Here is a 23,470-nt window from a genome sequence, read left to right as displayed (position 1 = left end):
ATACATTACACATGCAGCACAACAGAAATAATCAACATTTTACTCACATTAATTAAGCTTTCTGACATTAACATTAGCTGAATACACCTTTAAGCACTGCTTCTGGTCATTGAATGTGAATCTGTGCATAATAATGAACTGAAAGTAAAAATATTTAGTTATGATTATGATTGCATTTATTATAGATTTTTTTTTATTTCCAGAAGGGCATTTTGAGTATGTTTGAATATTGGTTAAAGTGGTTTTCTCTCCAGTGTAGGCTATATTATGAATGTGGCTTTGTTTCTGTCTACTCTGTTGTTGTCAGTGCTGTAAACTTACCTGAAACACACTCCAAAGCAAACACAGAAACGGCTTTATGAGAGGAGGAGGAGCTACTTCAGTGTGCACAACTGGCTGCACACCTACACCTGATACTGCAGAGATAAGGCTGGAAATAGGAAACTTTTCAAAGCATGAACTTTTTTTTTTCAGGTTCTTTTCAACTGTTCAGCTGTAGATATGAATTTATTTTTTAAATCTAAACATCTTACAACAATTAGTAATACTTTCTTTTCCAAAATGAATAATCAGAATCTCCTACTGACGGTATGTGAATAAAACCTTTGTCTGAACTAGAGGCTCACCTTGTAAAATGAAGCTAAAAGTATTTCCCATAGTAGATCTGCTTTCTTTGGCTGACTGCACTATTGAATCACACAACACTTGTCGCACTGACTTTTTATTACCATTTTTTTCTATTTGCTTCTCTTCCTTAATTCACCCATTTGTTGACAGCTTGAGTGCAGAAAAACCACAGTGTTATGCATTCACAAAAGGTGTGAAATCTAATGTCAGTAAAATGTCCAGTAAATGGATTTACTTTCCTTTTCATGTTTACATAGGAGCTGATTCTGGCTTGGCTTTCAAAAGCTGCACAACACTGAACCATTTATTTATTTATTTTTATATATAGCAATGAAAATGTCACTCTTCATTTAGCTTCTCTGCAGATCCACACAGCTGCTTTGCTCAAAGGCTGCAACTGCTGCTCTTTACAGGCAGTCCAGCATTTTTGGCTGTGACTAAAAAAAATCCAAACAACTAAAATATTAATCAACATAATCATAACAATGACTTTCCATGGATTTTTGTACAAACACCGCTGGTTCCCAGAGGATGAGTCATAATGATTATTTTGATAATGCCCTGATCTTTCCTCCAGTGTAATCAGATGGCTAATATTGTTGTTTTAAATAAAATATATGGCTCATCATCAGATTTTGGGGGGGTTAGTCATTAAACAGGGATGGTAACTTTTAGCACAACATATAACTTCAGTAGATTTAGATTTGAGTCTCTTTCCTCTACTTCCACCACTCCTCCATATTAATGCCAGTACAATGTACTTACAAGCTATGCTGGCATCAACCTTAACACAGTGAGACGAGTCTGCTTTGTTTTTCCATTCCTCAAGTTGCCTTAAAGAGGAAAAAAACAACACATACCTGCTCTTATTCACACTGCTGGCTCGACTCATAAAATATTTCAGCTGTCTATAGAAAATGATCACCTGTGGTGTAAATCTGAAGTGCAGTGGAGTGTATGTTTGTGCAACAAAACTTGTGCTCATAATAAACAATAGGCAGCATGGCCTTTTAGGACTAAAATGACTGTAGGTGATAATGTGTTGAGGGTAAGTGAAGACCTCTGGCACCCAGCGAGACCCCAGCTCTGCTTCTTCCCTCCCCTTTAGCTGGCCCCTTCTATCTCTGCAGGCACTGAACAAAGAGAGGACCCAAACAATGGATCACTCTTAGAGTTGAATGGCTTAGCGGGTCAAGCACTAACCCCCTCCCTCTCCCTGTTTGACAGAAACACAACCCACACTTGTTCTGCTGAAGAGAGGCTGACCCTCCCGGCAAAGAAATAATGAACACTGCCTGGGCATTAAACTGATAAAACTATGGGGACTGGAATCAGTTTGGCAGACAAATCACCTCTAATGGCGTGAGGCTGGAGCCTGTCTTCTGTCCTGTCTCTCCCCTCTTCATTACAAGTCTACTGTACACTGTCCAGGCATCCACACAGCCATGTTAAGCTGCTCGGCAGAGTTCATAGCTCAGGACGTGACCTTAAAGAGCAGCTGTACGCTCTTTCTGCAGGCATCACTCGTTTTTTTTAGATTTATTTTGCTTTCTGCTTTCATTCTTGGTTACTTGTAATGGTGTTGCAAACAAAGGGGCCATCACATGCAGTCAAGTGGAAATGTGTTGGCGAGTTATTTGCTAGGCAAATTGACTGATCAACTGCCACAGCAGCCTCTGTTTATAAATAAAGGCTCCACCTATCACATCTCTCACAGCATCAGGGTTCAACCCAGACATTTGCATGTTTCATAGTCAAATTGGTTAAAAACACGTTTGCAAATCATCTGCAGAATTTATTGTGCTGCTTTTTCCTGGAGTTTCATAGCAGCTGGCAGGTTGTAAATCACATCACAGAAAGATGAAGAATTTCTTTTCAACTACTTTGCCGTGCATGCCTGAACCATCAGATTTAGTTGTTTTATGGATTCAAAAACACACTCAAGCATCTGGTATTGTGAGGTTAAGGAACCGCTTTAATGTTATAAATTATGTGCAAATGCAATTAGATCCAGGTCTGTTCATAGTCAGCGTAAGGTACGATAAGATAAAACTTAATTATCCCCATAGGGACTATGGGTAAGATCATCATCATTTACTGATGCCTCCCTCCTCCTCCTCTTCTTCTTCTTCCACTTTAAATTTGCTCCTTGGAACCTCTCTAACGACTGTATGGTGTATCAGCTGCATTTGAGCTCCTGTCACATTTCTATATGGCAGCCATGACATTTCTGTGTAGCTCAAACGGTGGTTTTAAAGCTCCCTGTCTGCATGGGCAGCTGAGGTCTGGAGGCATCCAAGCTGTTTGGTCTTTCACCTTCGCTCGCGGCCCCTCCCCCAGGTCAGCGGCCATACATTAGATCAAGCCAGGCCTCAAAGGGTCGAGGAGCCAATGCCAATCACTCTGCAATGTAATTTACCAGGAGTGGAGGAAAACTATACGCCTTTATAAAACATTCATTTTTTTTCACTTTAGCATTTGGTAGGTTGTATATTTTCCCCCAATATGGTATTTACCCCTTATTTACATTCAAATCTTCGTGTTATGAGTTGAGATGCTAAACTGAATGTGCATTACAAAATCTACTATTAGTAAAGAACTGTGTTAGAAATTTTTTTTTAATACTACTTGGTGCAACTCTCCGGTACTTGAATGTGTGGACTTGAACTCTGAAAGGGAACCAAAAAAGAAAAGCAATTTAAATAATTCATAATAGGCTCTGAGAAAATGTTATGGGCAATTTTATGCTATTTCCCAATTTAAAGATGATTGGTAGTCATTTAAAGTAGATTACTTGATTTAAAAAAAACAGTAATTTTAAAATACTAAATCATAAAGTACCATATGCAAGTACAAAGAAAAATAACAATATGATGTTTCTGACTGTTCTTTGTGTATCTATGCCTGCATTTACTTCAGACAGCTTCATGCACTGTAAGGAGACTCTATGGCTCATTTGCCTCTTCTCCTGCATCCTGAGAATTGACTGTGTAAAAGAATCATCCTCAGCTTGAATCTATTATCACCTGATCCTGTACTGTTGCAAGTCTGCCAGGTCCACGGATAGAACAGCCTCAAGTTTAACCCTTTCCTTATCTCTCTGCTGGATGGCATTCTATTTCCCTGACTATTACCAAGAGTAAATGTTTTTCTTCACCCTCTCCAATGAGTAATTTTTGGTGTCGAACTTGTCTCTAACCTTTTCCTACCCCCTTTTGTTTGGCTTTTGTTTGGCAACAGCTGTTATCATGGATTTCTTTTTCTTTTTTTCCCTTTTTTTTTTTTTTTTTTTGGTCAGCTGTGATTGCTTCGGGCAAAACAGGAGCAGATGGTGTTTTGCTATGCATGAATGGAGCGTTAGAGGAGTTGGACTGAATAGGCCAAGTTTTGAATGGTGTCTACACAGCACCTGCCTCTTGTAGCAGCAGGGACATCCTAGTGGCATGATCTGTCTTGGCTTCGCTGCCATCGTAAGGGATGAAAGAAAGAAACAGAGGGGGAACCTTGTTGGGTACCGTCCATATTTATTGATTTTCCTGCAAGTCGTGGCATAATGTGGTGTACAGTCAGTTTGAGTTAATTGGATGTGACACAGCATGCACGTGTAATCTATCACTCGAGTCTCCTGGTACACTTTATCAGTTTTGTTACCATAGAAACATGTTGGCTCTGTAATAGTCTATATTAACAGGCTAAGTAAGTTGCAATAAAAGGCAATTTCAGAGCTGGGATCCTCTGCTGAACACAACGCCTATAAAATACTGATGAAATAAATTGGAAAGTGGCAGCAGAGGGAGAGCGAGCTGGATTTTATATTCTTAAACTAAACAAAGTCCAAATAAAAAGAAACCGCTATCATTTCCATGCAATGCAGGGACATCTGTCAACCTCTGGGGCATGATGATCTGTCACAATGAAAAAAAAAAAGCTTTTTCAAATCACTGACAGCTTGCTGAGCATTTTTTTTTTTTTTTAGAGCAACTGTATAATTCAACTGAGGATAAATGTTCCAGATGCATTTGGTCTGCAAAAAACTGACAATCCACAATAACAAACTGAGCTAACCATAATAATCCGAAACAAACCAGCACCTCACTCATATTTTCACTGGTGTTACTGTTATGGTGCTTCAAATAAACAATTTTTCTTTGGGCTTTAGATGTTTATTCCATGACCTTTATTACGTTGACTGTTGGGTAGTAGTGGCTTGCTTATCTGCTCTCCATTTCTGCTCAAGGCACACTCAAATATATGGTGTTTAAACATTGTTTAAACATTAGATAACAGCAGATTGCGATCTGTTTCAATATTCTATTTATTGTGATCACATACCGTTAATCATTTACTGCTTTGAGGAAAGAGGACTGTTCATTAACAGCAGCCAGTGACCAGAGTATAAACCGGCGGTGTGCAATTTTCTTTTGCTGCACGTTAGCACGGAGGTATCAGATCTCTGACGGTGTAGCGGTGCACAAGCTGACAGAGGTCACAAGACTGGCAGATCAGACTTACCTTAACAGAATTCAACAAAAGCAGGGGATAAGCCTAATGGCTGAATCACTCCGTCTCCAAGGCAACATCATTGTGCTGAAATCCATGGGTGGAAAATGTGTGTACACATGCATGTTTCGTGCGCAAATGTGTGTTTGTGAAAGATCACAAAGATGGAAAGGGAGCAAGAGTGAATATTTATGCTTTTTTTTTTTTTTTTTTGCAGCCTACTAAGTTTGTATTTGTTGTATCTGTTTCCCCTGAAATTCAGAAAAATTATCTCTTTTTAAATAAAGTTAAGGTGCAGAATTAACTGTCCAAATCAATGAGAGCTGGCATCACTGAGGTTATCAGAAAGGTTGCAAAAGGGCATCATAATATTTATACTAACCCTATTGAATATGCTATTAACTTTGCTCAGAGACGTCGTCTGTGGCACTCCTTCTGTCTGGCAGGTCAAAAGTTCTCTAAACAAGCGTTACCATTGGTCAGGGATGTCAATAAAGTTCACTATTCATCTCAAAGGTCAATAGTTCCCTCTGTGAAGCTCATCAACACAAGGTCAGGAATTCTTTAAATGTAGTCAGCCATTTCACTGGAGGTCTGATTCCTCCTAGTAAACAAAGCTTGACATTGGACTTGTAGGGTCAGATGTCTCTGCACACTCCTAGACCAGGTCTTATTAGAAAAAAGTTGTTTGTTTTTTCCCCCCTTTTTTCTTAAGGAGACAAGGTTTAGGTTGCCATATTAAAGTGGCAGGTTCTGCATCTGCAGCCAGACTGAGAGAGTGACTGCAGCGTGGGTCTTACGGTCAGATGGTCAGTGTCAGCAGGGCTTTTGTTATACTCATATTGTATCTGTGCACTGAACAGGAAAATAACAAAAGAGCCAAATAAATCATTAAAATACAGAATCCCTTAGCTTCCACATCTGACTCCTTAGTCATCCTTGGCAGAGTGCCGACCAACTGACCTCAGTGGGGAAGAAGGGGACAATTAGGTCACCTCATGATCGCATTACTCAAATGACATATTAATGTCATAGTGCCCTTCATGCATTTCATCAGCCTTAGTTAATGATGAGGACAGGGAGAAAGAAGTGCATAAGTTATTGATTGCTTCATTCTGTGATCATATCATATTGCCCTGAGGAAAAAAAATGATCTTACATATCTTATATATTTATTCATCTATTCAGATTAAACCAGCCTCCATGATAGGAGGATGTATAGCAGTGTATTATTCTTGTAAATTATGTGTGTGTGTAACAGTGTTTTGAAAATATCTGTAACCTTTTTATTGCACAGTCCCATAACTCCAACCCTGGCTGTGAGATATTTGTACACACAGTGACCGCAGTACTGAGGGGTTATGGAATAACAAGGAGCTCCATGCATTATTAATGGGCTCTGCTGTGAATCTGTTCAGAATAATAACAGCGATTTCCCAGAGCCTCATTACTGTGTGTTTTTAAAGCATGTGTTTGGTATCCATGGACACCCGCTCTCACATTCTCCTCTTCTTCCCCTGTATTGAGATTCAGGTCATGCACGGCACTTGCTGTTTTTAATTTTCATTTCATCATAAGCACTTTAAGACTGTTGCCAGTGCTTATTTGCAGTTTTCCTGCAGACCTCTTTACTCGGGCTTCTGACAGGACAGATGCTGCAATTAATCACGGCAGAGAAATGGGCATCATTTCCACACCGAGCTGAAGAACCAATCACTGCTGCAGCGGAGGTAGCGGAGGCAGGCCTCTGCTCCAAATTACAAATGCCTTCCTAAAACCAACTAATTGAAAACAAACCAAAATGCGAAAATTCTATCAAGCCGCTATCATAGAGGCGCAGGAGCGAATTCACTTTCCTAATTTGTAACCAACATTAACCCGTGTTTAAAATGTCTCAGCTGCCTTTGGAAGAAATAAAGGCCCCTTCTCTGGGCCAGTGGATTCACAGCCTATTGTGAAGATATGATAATTATTGTTTGCCTGCCTTCCCTCCCCCGCTCACCATATTATTCAAGGGAGCTCAGCAAACCCCTGGGGATGTCTTGGAAATGAAGTGATTTTAAAGGGAGTAAGAAAGAGGCAGAATCCAGTGCACTGGTGTGTGAGAAGGGGACTGTTATTGAGACAAGTACCAGTTACATGCTGACCTTGTCCAGTATCAACACTGTTTTTACACACAGTAACAATGGACTTCCATTCAAATCACTGAGAAACAGCACACACGATAATAAAGCCAACATGGATGCTCATATAACCCTGCAAAGTATTGTTCTCATAGATTTACTTCATAGAAAACATACAAATTTCTCTTTTTATATCTGGTGAGTGGTACGAATATGTATCACCGCATTTCTTTTCAATAGCCAACAAGGACGTGAAGACATTACTCATAGAAATTATGATTAATACAAATTTTGAAAGAAAACAGTTCCTTCAAATAAATATTTGTGATTGATAGTTTAATTTTCAACAGAGACACAAAGAAATATATAATACTTCATACAAAATTATGGCTACTATCATATTAGTGGTGGAATGTCTCTGGATTCGTCTTCATGGCTGAGCAAAAAACTCCAACGTTAATTTTACTTTTTCTATCTTGAGCAAAAAAAAAAAAAAAAAAAAAAATCTTTTAAGAACTCCATACGGATATGCATCGACTCTATGGATAGTTTTCAAATGCAGTTGGTTTTTAAGCAAAATACAAACAAAATTAAATCGCTGCTATTGTAACTCATAAAAAAGTATAAAAGAGCAGAAATGCACTATGTGATATAGCAATCCACAGGTCATTTAACAATGTTTTAATTAAAGCCTCACATATTAAAACTTTACAACAGGTGATATGAAAAATGTACAACATTTTCATGTTTCTTTTTTTTTTTCTCCAGGGACTTCTTTACAGCTGGCAAAAAATACCTCCGATGCCTTTTTAGTCGGCTTTGGCAGTGCAACAAACTGGCTCTGCTAGTTTTTTTTTTTTTCTCCATTTGTTTAAAACAATGACAGTATCAAGGAGCAGAGTAAAAATACATCAATCCCCAAACCATCTGCCTTGATCCAGAAATTTGTATTTACCATAAAATATCCCCTTTGTTACACAAAATAAAAACATAATTTAATTGTTAAACATCTGAAGTAAAAAGAAATAGATTAAAGAAGTTTTTTTTGTTTTTTTTTTTTTGTTTTTTTGGGAGGGTGCCAGTTACACACTTTTGGGCGAATCATCTGGAGGGTAAATTACTGGATAAAGGAGGTCTTGTCTCTTCCCACTCTACGAAACATGTACAGCAGATTACAGCTACAGAGTGACGATGTGATGAAATAAATGATTTATGGCAGTTTCTGTCTCAGTCTGTTCAGTCGTTCATCCACAAATCTGGCTCCCAAGACCTTTTATTTTCAGTTCCCCTCATTCTTGAAAAGACACTGTCTGCATTTGTGACATGGTTTATATTTGTCTTCCAATATCACGGGGCCTCCAACGTGTGGTGATTTGAAGAGTTACATCTGCAAGGTTGATGGGTGAAAGAGAAAGGCTGGACTGAAGAAAGTTTGCTATATACCGGCCAGTGTGGGAACAAAGACGGATGTGTGGGTTTTACTGGTTTCCAGCAAGGATCCTGTGAGTCATTCAGTCCAGGCAAGAGCTGATAAAAATCCTTTTGTTGAAATGCATTCAGGATGTCCTTACACTGCGCTGAACTGACAACTCTGGCCTCATAAATAAAGCTTTATTGTTAAATAAAACAGTGAAAGATTCGCTTCTTTCAACATATTGTGTGCCCAGTCAGTTAAAATTGAAAACTGAAAGACCTCACAAACAAATAAACAATCACCGGGTGCTCACCCTAAAAGGCTTCTGTCATAGCTTAGCCTATTTTAGAGACAAAAACCCAGCTAACATGTTAACCCCCTGTACACGCATGTGCATATCTGTCTATAACAATGGACAAGTTCTTTGTATAACATTCTAAATCTTACACACACTTCTTAAGTGCAACTTAGAAAAGCAACATGGAATGATGCTTTTTATTCTATTCCTGTTCTTTTAGATAGGATTTCCATTTGGCTCAGTAAATGCTGACCTGGGACAGGACCTGGGCATGGGCCTGAATTTGGGAAGGGTGTGGCTGCTGCTGCTGTGGGGCTGGCTGGGGGCTGCCGAGTGATGCAGAGCCTCCCACTGAATGGGGAGTACCAGGCGAGTGTTGAGGTGGAGAACACTGAGCCTGGTGCTGCTGCTGCTGCTGTTGTTGCTGCTGCTGGAGATGTTGAATCTGCTGCTGATGCAGCTGATGCTGCATCTGCATGTGCTGCAGCTGCATTTGCTGCTGCTGTTGCTGCTGCTGCTGCATGTGGTGCTGCTGCAGCTGTTGCTGGAGATGATGTTGGAAATGCTGATGCTGCATTTGCTGTTGGATCTGCTGGTGATGCATCTGCTGCTGCTGCATCTGATGGTGCTGGAGGTGCTGCTGCATCTGCTGCTGCTGCTGCTGCTGGAGCTGCTGCATTGCATGTTGTTGCACCGGTTGCATGGGAGGGCTCATCTGAGAGACCGCTGTGGACTGAGCACCTGCCACCATGGACCCTCCAGCACCCATCTGGCCGAGCAGTTGTGGAGGCATCCCAGATGACATGTTCTGGTGGGAAACTGTAACCGAGGTCACAATTTGACTGCCCCCTAGTCTCATCTGCAGAGGTTTTGGGGCAATGGCCCGTGGCAGGGCTTGTTGAAGGGCCTGGGAAGCAGACGGCATGGAGGGGTGCTGGTTGAGGGGTGAAGGCAGCACCAGGCCAGGGGACAGGCTGGTGGAAGCCAGGGTCTGTTGCACTGAGCGAATTGTCTGGGCTTCAGCTGATTCTGCTGCAGCCTGGATAAAGAGAAAACCATAAAAATGTATTATAAAAAGCTACAGATTTACAGATACCCCGTAAGAATCCCATTACCTCCATTTGAATGGCTACCACACAGTATCTAGAACTGCTTCTGTCATTATAAGTCATCTGCAACTTCACAGTGCATAATATGACACAATGAACTCAGTAATTCAACTCACTTTTCTGTTAAATTCACACATTTTAAGGTGAAAAGAAGAAATAGTTTCTCACCTTGGAAACCAGGCTTGCACGATATGCTGCGAGGGCTTTTAAATATTCCTTCTTGGCAGCTTCTGTTTTGCTTTTGTAAACCTGTGATGACACAAAAATGTGTGTGAATGGAAACGCATAGCTTAAAATGACAAATAATTATAACAACCTAAGGCAGACTGCATACTACTTTAGCCTGACACTAAATTTTGTAGTACCTGTTTCTGTTCCTCTCCAAGACCATCCCACATAGATGCCACAATCTTTGACACCTCTCCAAAGGTGGCATTGGGATTCTGACCCTTGATAGCAGCCTGAGTGTCTCTGAAGAAGAGGGCATAAGCTGACACTGGCTTCTGGGGCTCATTGGGATCCTTCTTCTTCTTCTTCTTTGGAGTCTTAGATTTCTTTGTGGGATCTATGGGGGCTGGTCGTTTCTCCCCAATGACCTGAAATGATAACAGAATTAATATAAATCATTAACAAAATACTTTAACAATAAAGTCCACTTTTTCCTACTACATTTTAATCCATAAGACTAAGTTTGCGCACCCTGTTGGCATCATCCTGGTCATCTTCATTGATGGAGCTGGAGGGTGAGGGTGTGGCAGACTTGCTGGCAGGAGGTGAGGGGGAAGTGTGGGTGATATTGGGTCCTGCCATGTTTAAGGTCAGCTGTGTGTTGAGCTGGGATTGGTTGATGGTGGTCAGCTGATTCCGTGACATCATACCACTGGGGCTGTTCATGCTGATGATGGACTTCATCACCATGGCTGGATTGGATGGATACTGACGCAGGTGGCCCGGTCCAACATTCTGTGAAGAAATTGATACAATAGCAAATTCAGTGTAATTGTACTTTTTTTGGGGGGGGGGGGGGGGGGGATTGATGCCCTCTCTCAGGTTTCAGACCTGCACCTCATTTCTCCACTTTGAATATCTGTCTCTGTACTTGTGGTGACACCCTGCTGCCCAAAGCTCATGAACCTGTATCCATTTACCACAGCAGAAATTGGGTCATTGGATTCTGTGGGTTGTTATGTGGCAGATCACATGTCATGATGTCCTGGGTTTTAAATGTCTTTATTACAAACAGAGATAAATTATCTTGACACCCGAGGCACCATCTTTATAAGCCAGTAATAGATGACAACACAGCTTAGTCGATTCATTTCAAAACTCCATTGTAGGGAAATCTGTGACACAGCTTCAAACTGCCCAGTCCCTGAAGAGGAACAGTGGACTTCAAATGCCACAGTATGTATGTGTACGCGTGTGTGTGTGTGTCAGCTTGTGTGCACTACTTTACTGAAGGTTATACAACTCTGAAGCAGGCACCTTTCAAGGATCATGTTTGACTGTTAAAGAGTGGAGGAAAAAAAAAAATACTTGCACAGATCAACTCCATAAATCAGCCAACTGAAGGCACGAAGCTTAAGAGGTTTGGACAGGACCCATCCATTCTACCATCCAGGGTATAATGTAATAACATTTTCTCTTTCACCTTTTCCTGGTAAAACATTCAGTTCCTGAAAGAGTCTTAAAGAAGGTACAAGCGAAATGTTTGCATTGATTGTGGTGAGGAGGAAATTACGAAGCCTGCCAGCTCTCCAGAGGGAAGACTGATCAGACAGCCAGCAGAGCTGACATGGAACAGAGAGGGGATGTGAACACAACAGAAAAGGTGATTTGTTCTCCCTGGGTACATCCATCTGGTATTCAGCAGCACAAACTCAATCTCTCCCAACATCAACACATCATAAACCCACGCACCTGGCTTTATTGAAAGAACCTTATGAATGCCCGTCTTCGAAAACAATATTGTAACACCATTTCAGACAGAAACATATTGGATCTACAATCCATTTCTTTCTCATATGCCATGTCTGCTGCTTATCATAAATACAATCTATGAAGTGAGAATGGCTTTATATTTACATGAAAGAGCGGGTTTCAGACGAGGCAAAGTTGGAGAAAGAAATTTAACACATATTGTGATGATTCTTCAAATATGGAAATCCTCGCAAATAAAAGCTGCAACAAACAAGCCACCATGTTCCAAGTGTTATTGTCATCTTCATTACTGAGAACACGATGGCTCACCGTTTGCTCTTTGCTCACTGCAAACATCAAAGATGCACACACTGAGCTCATTAGTCGTGACCATCTGTATAATAACACTTTTGCCCAATCCTTATGGTGCAGTTTTGACTTAGAGCAACGCTCATTTTGCCATTTGTTTGGGATACGGTGAATTCTTTGAAATGGTTTCAAATTAAATACAGTGCATTCAAAAAAAAACATGCTCCAGTGATCACCTTTATGCACATCATCATATCACATTCAACAGCCTGCTAAATATCTTATTTTACCACATATTGCCACAATAACTGGAGTAGCAGTAATTTAGCACCTCATTCTACGAAAAAGCAATGACAGTTGCGTCACTGAAATGCCGGCATTATCACATCTGATTTGAATGAAAACATAACAGCTAATAAGTTAGTCAAAGAAATCATCTTAAGTAACAGTTGTCTTGATTGCGAATATGAATCCGATACTAGGAGGTTTATTTATGTCCCTCTGCCTCCTCATTTGCATTTTGATTGCAGCATTGTCTGGAGTCACAGCAGACATCCAACTAGATAGTTTGATAGTCATCGTAAATCTGCAAATAATTCTTTATCTTGAGTACACAGTGGCCAGATGTGCCCTCCTCAATCAGATTTGTGCGTTTCTAGGTGTGCTCCTATCTGTGTGTTTGCACATCAAACACTAACAAGCTGAAATGTACTCTCTAATCAATAAAGGGTTTTCTGAATGTAAATTCAGTTTGTATGATTCCCCATTGTGCTGCTTTTAAATGGAAAACTCTGAAATGACAAACAAAATAATGATTTCTACAATATGCAACAAAAATAGGAAAAATGTGCTTGTTGTGGACATTATCACTGGCTTTTACCACTCTTAACACAGCACAAAGCATATATATACATATTTTTTTTTAATAGTGAAACTTTTTCCATAATAAAAACAGGTCAATGAAACTAGCAGCAGAGCTCAACATGCAACATTGTCCATTCACCAAGTGATAAAAATCTCAACACTGATGTCAATGAAAACAGACTGTAGTCTTTTTTTTTCTAAAAGATTTTGGAAATCAGAATTTGGGAAAATTTATGAACAGTGGCACCAAGCTGTAACAGGCTGAAAAGAATGTTAACAAGTTCAATTTCCATTCAATCAATGCCAGAGCTCTTGGAAATGTTCCATGGCAGGAGAGGAGTAAAATCATCTATATGGTAATTATAAGGATGAATCCCCCAGTAACTTTCGCCAGCATGAAAGGTCAGTCCTATTAAAGATAGTTTATCAGTGCTCTGCACATATTCCTTTACTCGGCTTCTAAACGGGAACATCATTTTATTATTTTTTTCCTTCCATTTTCAGCAACCTGCTGAAGTCTGTGCTTAAGCCAAATGAGAAAAATGGAATTTTGAATGCCGGTAAAGGCTATAATAGCACGAAGATAAATTGTTTTTCTTTCCTCTGCCCTGTCTCAGTCAAACACACTTCGCTCTCTCTCTCTCTCTCTCTCTCTCTCTCTTTCTGTGGTGTGCAAACTCACTTCATCTATCTCGCCAACCTCTAACCCCCACTTAAAAACAAATCTCTCTCCTTCTCTCCTGTTCTCCTCCCCCCTCAGACTGTGAGGCTAACGGGTCCCCTCCCCCTTTGTCTGGTGCAGCCACTGACCCATACCCCTTTCCACCATTTCTCCTGGTGCATTATGGGTATTTAAAACTTGTCCAACATGACATCATTTCAGTTTGAGAGCTGCCTGAGAAAAGTAAATTACAGAATCAATCATGCAGAAGGTCAAGCTGAGACTTCATTACAAGTATTGCATGCCTGCATGAATATCTTTCATTTCTGACTGACCCAATATGTCACAATAGCTGTCTGTCGAGAGAGGAAAGAAAAAAGAAGAAGAAAAAAAATCTCTTAAATTGATGTACAACTCATGTCAGTGCTTCTTGGCTTGGAAAGGAGATAAGAGGACAGTGTAGAAAAACATGCTTTCTGCAACAGTGCTCACATTTTCCATTTGATTCAGGATATAGTGGTTTTTGACCAGTCAGAATTGTTGGTATTATGCTCGCTCACAATCTACACAGCATCATGGCATATCAAATCATGTGCACAACAAACTACAAATGGCTTTTTCTGACTTGCTGTTATCTTGCTGCATGATGCATGCCGTCCAAACACTACCATTACTTATTAGCATTTCTTTGCTGCTGCAAAGCTAATGGCATGTGAAACAACTAGTTGGTAATGAAAAATATATAATGCATCACCACATAGTGGCAAATGTAATAAGACAGCAGGGCTCATATCTCCTAAATATTGATTTTAACATCTAATACAACCGGTTGACTACTGTAGGTATCGAATCCAATCACGGGACACAGAGCCCATTTCACTACATGCTTACATGTGTCAAGGAAAAAAAAAAGCTAAAATGTGGTGAAGGCACCAGGTGTTTTTTGAAATAGAACCCAGAGACCCTTGCTGTGCAGCAGGGAGAAAATCGAGAAGAAATTGTGAATAAAGCAATACTGGCAGCTCTAACTCCAGTACTATCTGGCACTATTGAGACTCAATCACAAATCAGGAGGACACATGCTGGGAGACAAAAATGAGAGTCAGAAGCTTGTTAGGAGAGCAGATTAAATAAATAATGACTTCAGATTCAGGGCTTGCCAGGCACATTGCAGCTGAGAAAATGTATTTCTCTTTGTAGAAGCCCGGCATCTGTGGCCAATTTGCAAGACATACGCTGAACATTAAGGGGAGAGGAATTAGCAGAACACTTGGCAATGCAATGACATGGAAGAAGCTTTTTGAAAATAGCCCAGGTATATTTGCTGGTTGGGTTTCTCATTAAGTTCTGATAAGAGACAGGCTTTCACACACGCTAAGTATTCTCCTTGAGTAAGCTAGCACAGAGGAAGGAAACCAAGACAAGAGTTTGGGAAATATGAGCATGGCGGCTTGATGAAAAATGTAATTGCAATAGTGCACGGTTTATTTGTTTGCCCCCGCAGCCATAACAAATAACACAGAATGTAATCATGTATATAAGGTTGTCATTCCTTTATCAGTGTGCTGACAAAATGACAAAATACCCCTCTTAGGGCCTTCGTAAATCATTGTCTCTGTATATGGAATGCACTGCAAACAGTGCTGTTACTTATCTCATTTAAAAGTTGCGTTCTCAAAGCAAAGATAAAACCACAGATGAATAGAATTTCTAAAGGCATTGTCACAAGACTTTTGGGGATCAATCCCATTTACAGGAAAATGAAGGGCCACCACAAGCTTTCCTGCAGTACAATGTGCGATGACTGATAAAGAGTGAGCAGTTTGCGGACGACAATGCCGTGAGGCAAGGAGTAGAAACCCACATTCTCCCTCAGTTTTTAATAGAGTCTCTGCACAATCAGAGACATGAGCCATGCAAATGGTGTTAAAGAGGAATAATGTTTGAGAATCAAATCTAATCCTCCAGCAAGTCATGAGAACAGTCAGGAATGTAATTGTGTCAAGGTTCAGTTTCTTCCAGATGCAGAAGCTTAACTGACCATGAAATGAAAATTCTTTAGGCAAAAAGCCTTCTGGGGCTCACTTACTGTATGCAGCCGAGATATTTTAAAAGCTGCAATTATTTCACATGCAGAAGCATGGAAGCAGGAAAAAGAGCTGTAAAATTTTACAGCCCCTTCCCATATGGAATGTAATAAATATCTCTAATATCAGTGTGATTCAACAAATGTGTTAGGGAGAAATGGGGGGCAGAGGGTCTAAAACACATTACATTTATTCACACAGTTATAACGATAATAGCACCTCTTCTCAATGCGATGTGATTTGTGACTCACAAAGCAAATGCACCATCAATACCATCATCTTTCTGCTGATGCCTTTGTCCTTTCATTTCTTCTCTCCTAAATGAATCTTCCATGTTTGTAATAGTTCTGTAAGACAACTAGTCAGCCAGTGACATTTCCATTTTTCCTCCTCAGTGCTTCCATGATTGTGGCATTTGAAAATGCCCGTCCACCCTCAGACAACAACCTCACAATCTGTAGCACATAACAGTATCAACATAAAGAAAGTGATCATCTCACTCCACAGTTCCATGTTTGATCAAGTATATTAAGGAGTTAAAATTATACTTGTCAACACCTGTGTCCTTTCTGAAGACCTTGTGTGGTATTGGGCTGAAGCATGGATCAGCATTTACACCAGGAAAAAAAAAAAAAAAAAGGTTTCTGGAGGTAACATGAATTAAATATGAGCATGTGAAACTGTGGCACTTTTGGAACCCATTTTCACTGTCCTTCTGGGGATGAATGAGCTTTGTACTCCAACACCTGCGATCTATTCACCTTAAATAGAGGGAGATCATTCATGCTCCTGGTGTGCATGTGTGTTTGCTTTTTTGTTTTGTTTTTTTAAGCAAAAAAAAAAAATGCTCACAGTAAGTAACATAATATCATGACATTTACTCAATGTGATCATATACCTCCTGTGTTGTAAACAAGGCCAGATGCTGTGCCAGATGCGGCTGACAACGGGAGGCATACAGAAACTTGAAGGTGACATTACGGTATGGTTCAGTAAAAGGGACTTTTTTTTTTTTTTTTTTTTTTTTTTTTTAAAAGACTGATATTGCGGGTCTCCAATATCTTTCAGTTTGGATACAACAACAAAAAATTAATCTTGAGCTGCAACTACAAGTAGGACACTTACTGGAGAAGAACTAGTGCAAGATTTCTTAATGAAGGTAAGAGAATGGACTTTTGGATTTAGTTGTGCGAGACATAGCAGTGCTCACCACAGACTGGCCGTTGTTGACAGACACCCCTTCTTGGTCCATCATGTTGCGTGAGATGTAATCGAGGGCAGATCCAGACTCTGTGGGGGGAACTGTGGGATTAAGGGACCCCTGTGCGGAGCTGAAGGCTCTTGCATTACTGGGAATGGCGAGTCCACTTCTGACAGACCCAGACCGGACTCTGTCTCAGGTGGAGGTGTTATGGGAGGAATCTCAAACTCCTCGTCTCCCAAGCTGGGCGTATGAAAAGTCTGTGAGAAAGAGGAACAAAGAAGAAAACTATGAAATCCAGCAACACAAAACAGGCAGGAAGCATTTGTTGAGGTGGGCCTAATCTAACCGGCTGAAAGAAAACCTTCAGGGATTAAATCAGATGACTTTGTTTAAGAGATGGAGTGTTTTAGTAGAGTGGTAACACACTTTTCTGTAAGTGCACTAAGATGTAACATTTCCTAAACCTATTACAGTCCACTTTAAGGAGAGAGAAAAAAAAAAAAAAGAAGAAGAAGGCAAGTGCGGAGAAAGACGTCAAAAGCAAAAATATCAAGCAGCAATCATGGGAGAGAGAGGATACATGATAAAAGCCCTTAATCTTGGGGATGTTGGGTTGAAGTGCAGTGAAAATACACGTCACAGGGAGATGGGTTTAAAGAACATTTTCAAAGATTATTACGCTTGGCCAGAAGTGTTTCTTTTTGTTCCCCTTGCCGGCACCCTTAAATCTGCTCATCAAACAGCCTAATCCTTCTGCCTTTCGAAATTAAAGCTTTTGGTCACACTTAATTTGCTTATGTGCCTTCTTGGAGATGGGACTGTTCACCTACTTGGGTCTTGTTTTCATCTGCGCATTGCATTAAGCCACTCTGCAAAGCCAAATATTCATACCCTCACAATGACCACCGCACTGCAGGTTCGCATAAATGCAGGGCCAAACAGCACGCTATCTGAGGTGCCGGGCTTGCTGCACTTCCAAGTTACCAACAACCTCTTCAAGCACGGCTCGCTTACTAAACGTAACATGGCTTAAAAATGCTAACACTGACTGAAACAGGACAAAAATCATATTAAACTCCAAGCATTATTAGAAATGTTGGACTCTGGATATGTGGACTGTAACAAAGTCGCTCTCTGCATCAAGAATCCTGCTTAAGGTTGATCGCAAACACCACTTTCTTGGCCATGTGTCACTTTTATAGTGGTGGGTGGCCTTGTTAAGCCTCCTCCCAAATCCTCATCTAGTTCCTGAAATTTATCAGACAATCATGGCAATGAAAATAATTGGCAAAAAAACAAAAAAAACCAGGAGGAAACAGGCGCCTATGCCAATTCCAACAGGTGGCAGATGGGTTTCCCACATGCCGATTCACCTTTTCCACACACCTGCCTGCATTCTCAGAGGGATTGAGAGTCCTAGAGATGTTCATGCATTGCTTTTGAGATAAGCTTCTTTGAAAAGGGTCCCGTTTTCCCCCCTTACTCTCACCACTTACTCACATGTAAAGCAATCATTCTACACCTCGCAGTTTTGTCGTGTTAAAAAAAAAAAGGGGGGGGCGGGGATCAGGATCGTAACATCAGCAGAGGTGAAGACGTGTCATCTAAAACACCTGATATTAACAACTCTGTCTTCCTCTGCTCTGCCTCTGGTAGGTAGGGGATGGAATACAGAAGGGAGACAAGGGAGGGAATATGCCAACACAGACCTTGATTAGGGAGTATTAATGTTCCCCTTGCTTGCTTTAGCACACAGACACTTGAAACTAATTCATTGCCTACTCAGGGTAGCTGTCTGACAAGCATTGATGAATTCCAGTGGCGGGAGAAGCTAATAGAGTTTTTATTCTCCCCTTTTCTCTCGCTCTCTCTCTCTTCCTGCTCCCTACCACTGCTTCACTTTTCAGTGCTTGTTTCATAGCTTGAGAATCAGTTCTCCTTTCAGAAGGAGCTAAGGTCATATCATCACAGCCCGGGCCTCTGGCTCGCAAAGTGTGAAATAAATCACGAGCACCTTAGGAGCCATTTACTAACAGTCCTCTGCTGTCATATTATGCTTCAGCCCACTCAAAACCTGCGAAAGTTAGTTCACAATAATGCCTGTTTCAGCAACATGTGAATGAAAACCCAGTGTGTGTTTTATAAGGTTAATAAACAAAACTGTCATGAGTCATGGACAAATATTCCAGTAGCACACGGAAAGGATCAGAGACCGTCCATCACTGTGGTCGTCATTCATCTTTTTCAACTTCCCCCGTGGAGCAGGGGTCAATACTCACGCCAGCCCTTCAGATCCATCGTCCCAGTCGCATCTGGATCATATCATGTAACAATTGAAGACATTGGCACTCTATCATAATGTCTCTAACAGGAAAGTTTCACCCGGTCTGCCTTGTCCACTACACCCAGATGCACTGCTTAGGCTTTGATTCTATGGCCACATTCATCCACCTAAGCCTCTGCAGGGATGCTTTTGAGGAAAAAAACATCACTTGCATTTTTCTTTTTTGCTCTGCTCAACTATGGATACTATTTGCTGATGTAAGTAGGTTTCCTGTGGTATTACACTGTGTACGGTAAATCAGGGGCAGAACTATATAGGCCACTGGATCCTATATTCTGGTGCATTGTGGCCTGAATTACAAAGCCAACCTAGAGATTTGAGACAAATGTCAAAGTGGAAGGTTGGCTGAGGTCACTCCACTTTGTAAGAGGAGCAGTACAAGCATGACTGTGACCTTTAGTGAAACAGAGACATGTATTGGAGGAAAGGAATGCTGGTGTTTAGTATCTGCTAATAGCATGAAAGTGGGGGACAGTGAAAGCAAAAAATTACATGGGTGTGGAAGATGGAGCAGATCAGTATCACAGTCTGTGCCTGTGTGCATTGCCTCACTCTGTTAATGATGGTACAAATTAACATCAACACCAGGGGCACTGATAATGGAGACATGGAGTTTATACCTCATATTGGGAGGAGGTTATGGAAGGTGTTGGTCATCTGTGTTAAAAAAAAAAAAAAAAAAAAAAAAAAAAAAGGCCCTCTCCCTGGGGAAGAAGAGGTGCCAGATTTTACTGGATCCCACAGAGTGTTACAGTGTTGCACACTGTCTGGTGTCATTTCCACATAAAGCCAGTCTAATTCTTCACCAGGAGCAGCTTAGGGGGCTCTGATCGGAGATTAAGAGATGCACAATCCACTTTCTTCGCATCACCAGCCTGATTATCCATTTAAAATTGTTCTGAAAGGCGTCAGCAGAGCCAAGTGCCAAGCCAGATGCCGGCTTGGGGATGTGGCAGGCATGTACATGCTAAGGGGTGGGCAAAAGCAGAACACAACAGACAGAAAAGAGAGAGGATAGTGTGTGGTGTGTGTTGTGTGTGTGTGTGGTGTGTTTCCATTGGCAGCCACATGGTTCAGTGGTCTGAGGACAGAGAAGGGCTTGTAACAGAGAGGTCTGATGTACACAGCATGAGCATCCTGAGCAGGTGTGTGGGAAATCCCCTGTTCTTAGAACCTACTGGAGGTGGGCCAGCTCAAACTGTACTTAGAAAAATTCTCAACAGTTGTTATGTTCTGCTTGGTAAAATTTCAGTGTGGGAGGCTGCATAATTTTTTAAAAATCTAAAAGAAAAAAAATCTAATAAGTTGTCCTGTCACATGCAAATATAGTAAAATGCTCAACATGGCTTTGATCTAACTCTAAGAGCATCCTAACATGCGCTCAGTGGCAACGTTGTGTATTTTGAGTTTTACTGATACAAGTTAGTTTTGTTATCTAGCAGCATTTCACTTAAGTCAAAAATGCAACGCTTTTGGTGCCAGAAGAGAAACTAAGCAAAGGATAAACAAAGATAAAAAAAAAAAAAAAAAAGCTGTGTATATGACTCACTAATCAGTTTAGTTATATTTAGTTTAACACATATTTCACAGGTTAGGCAGAACTTGCTTGAGTATCTCTTCTAAAATATATAAAACTCAGTGTTTCACCATTAAGCCTCCGAGCGTCATAAATACATGCACCGAATCTCAAGGCAATCCATGTTTTCATTGTAAGATGTCACTAAAAAGCCAAAAATGTTAACCTCATTGTGGTGCTCAAGGGCAACTTATCTCAAGAGTCCTGCTGCTAGCATGCATAGATAAAAATGAAAGCACAACAAGACTTTAGTGCAAACCATAATGTTGTCATAAACAGTATAGTAGGTTTATAGAGAATGTATGAACTATATAAACATAAAGGGATGTGACTGGGATGGGAATTACTGAATTTTCCCTTCCAGTGGTTTATCCCTATAGTGCCTCGGAGCTCTTTCAATATCAGAACAAGAGGAAGAAAAAGCTTTTCAGGCAATATTTCCAGTCGTTCAATAAATGTAGTAATGCAATTCACAGATGCAATAACCAAGAGTTGTTAAAGGCAGCAGCATGCAATTACTGTATATAATAGGCTTCAGAATCAATAGAGGCTGGACTGGAGGATTCAGTTTCAAATATCTAGACAGGCAGAGTGCAGCTACTCAAATGACAACATCACCATGCCATGCCTAATCGGCACAATTTCAAATATGGATCATTTGTAGTCCATTTCTACATATTTATAGTTCATTACATGACTCTAATTTGATTGGGAAAGTAAAGTGATACATCTGAGTGGAACACAATCTCAGGTACAGTATCCTTTTCACTAGGAAAGCAGTCAACCTTTCCCTGCTAGGATGTATGCTTTACCAGGCACACCAAGGTCATCTTATCTCATCCTCTAAGTGCATAAGGTAAATGATACAACAGCCATTCGAACGGCATTGCAAGCTTGCTGCTCTGAAGGCAGAAGCAATCTCCTGTTTTGAACAACACGCACTTCATGCAGTTTTAAATATACAGCATCACTGTGTAAACAAAGAGTAGCTGATGTAAACAGCTTTGCATTTTTTTTCTTTAAGTCATTTGTGGTAAAGCAAAACCTCTGTATATATGGTAACTTCTGAAGAAAGGAATAACCCATGTTTATTCTTACACATGAAAGAGTAGGCAAAGTATCCCTATGGTTAATCTGAAAACAATAACTAGCCAAAAGTGGGGGCATAAATTTAACTTCATAAAGGGGACTTCCTTCTTATGTAGTACCCACAAACACAAACCAGACACATTTGGTACATTTAAACATTATAATAGTGGAGAGGGAGTGAAACCTCACAAGTCAAAGTGGAAGTCACTTTAATCTCACTTTAGCTCAGGTTTGCAACAAACAATACTTCGGGTACTCTAAAGCTCCACGAGAAAAACCTATGCTAAGACTTCTTCTTAACCTCCCTTTCCTTCAAAGCACAATACCATCTGTGCCCTAACACTGGAAACAGTTGTTCCTTTTGATAAAATGCAAATGAGCAGGGCTGTTTTTATTAAGGAGTGCACCCCTAGCCCCCCCCCCCTTCACTTACTGCCACAGTGGGCCCTCACAGCTGGGGGCTGAACGCTCTCCAAGCAGCCTGTGTCGGCATGGTCCCTGCTGCAGTGGGCCTCAGCAGCCCGTGGATACAGAGGATGCGCCACTCAGCGTAAATGTGGGGGAAAATTAGACTTCTTCCATAATACTCTGTGGCTTTGTGAAGCAGCCACTTTATGAACATGAGGTCATGAGCTCCAGACACTTCTATGTAGCTGCCTGAGCTTGAATGTCACAGCTGCATCCCTGCTGCCCAACTGACACGAATGAAACAATAAGGTTAACAATGACATCTATTTCAGTATTTTGGAGCTACTATGTAATGATGCTTTGCTTTGGGTTTTGAAGCCAGATCAATGTCCCCCGCTAAACTGGATGAGATTAGACAGTTTGAACCACAGAGGATGATGGGTATTTTGGTGCATTTGTCTCTAATGACAGGGCAGCGGAGTGGGTGGAGGGGGAATAAAAATGGGTAAATTTAGCACACTGTTAGTACTGCTCTGGCTCACAGAGTCCGCTATATACCTCCAGAAGAACAACTACTCCTTTCTTTTTTATTCAACAGTACAGTACAGTTATTCTCCTCAGCAAAAGACTGCTGGTGACATATCACATTTTGTAAGTGCCAGCAGATAGCGCAGCTCAAAGAGTGACACAACTATGGAGTGTGTTTATGCTCCTTTATTACGTCTTTGAAAAGAGAAGGAAAACAGGTGTCTTTATCCTCAGGCATTCTGAGATATCGCTCCATCTTACATAGTGCAGTCAAATCACATTAGTGTCAGTTCTCACAAGTTACACCAAGCTTGAAGAGCTTTAGGACAGGGGGAATACTTCAGATGGTTATTTGTTTAATTTTTATATATACATATACATATATATATATATAATATATATATATATA

The 23,470-nt window shown here is 40.7% G+C and overlaps 1 protein-coding gene across 1 annotated transcript in view; it reads right to left on the bottom strand.

The window, feature by feature from the left end:
- Positions 1-7,297: 7,297 nt before the first annotated feature.
- Positions 7,298-23,470, bottom strand: part of tox3 (TOX high mobility group box family member 3) — a 37,996-nt gene continuing 21,823 nt past the window's right edge. The window contains 6 exon segments of the mRNA XM_030757686.1: positions 7,298-10,001; positions 10,240-10,320; positions 10,437-10,667; positions 10,771-11,034; positions 17,123-17,178; positions 17,181-17,373. Coding sequence (XP_030613546.1) covers positions 9,201-10,001; positions 10,240-10,320; positions 10,437-10,667; positions 10,771-11,034; positions 17,123-17,178; positions 17,181-17,373 — 1,626 coding nt within the window. The 3' untranslated portion in view covers positions 7,298-9,200.

This window comes from Archocentrus centrarchus, chromosome 3 (genome assembly GCF_007364275.1).
Source record: "Archocentrus centrarchus isolate MPI-CPG fArcCen1 chromosome 3, fArcCen1, whole genome shotgun sequence".
NCBI classification, from domain to species: Eukaryota; Metazoa; Chordata; class Actinopteri; order Cichliformes; family Cichlidae; genus Archocentrus; species Archocentrus centrarchus.
This window is presented reverse-complemented; position numbering and strand designations above follow the sequence as displayed.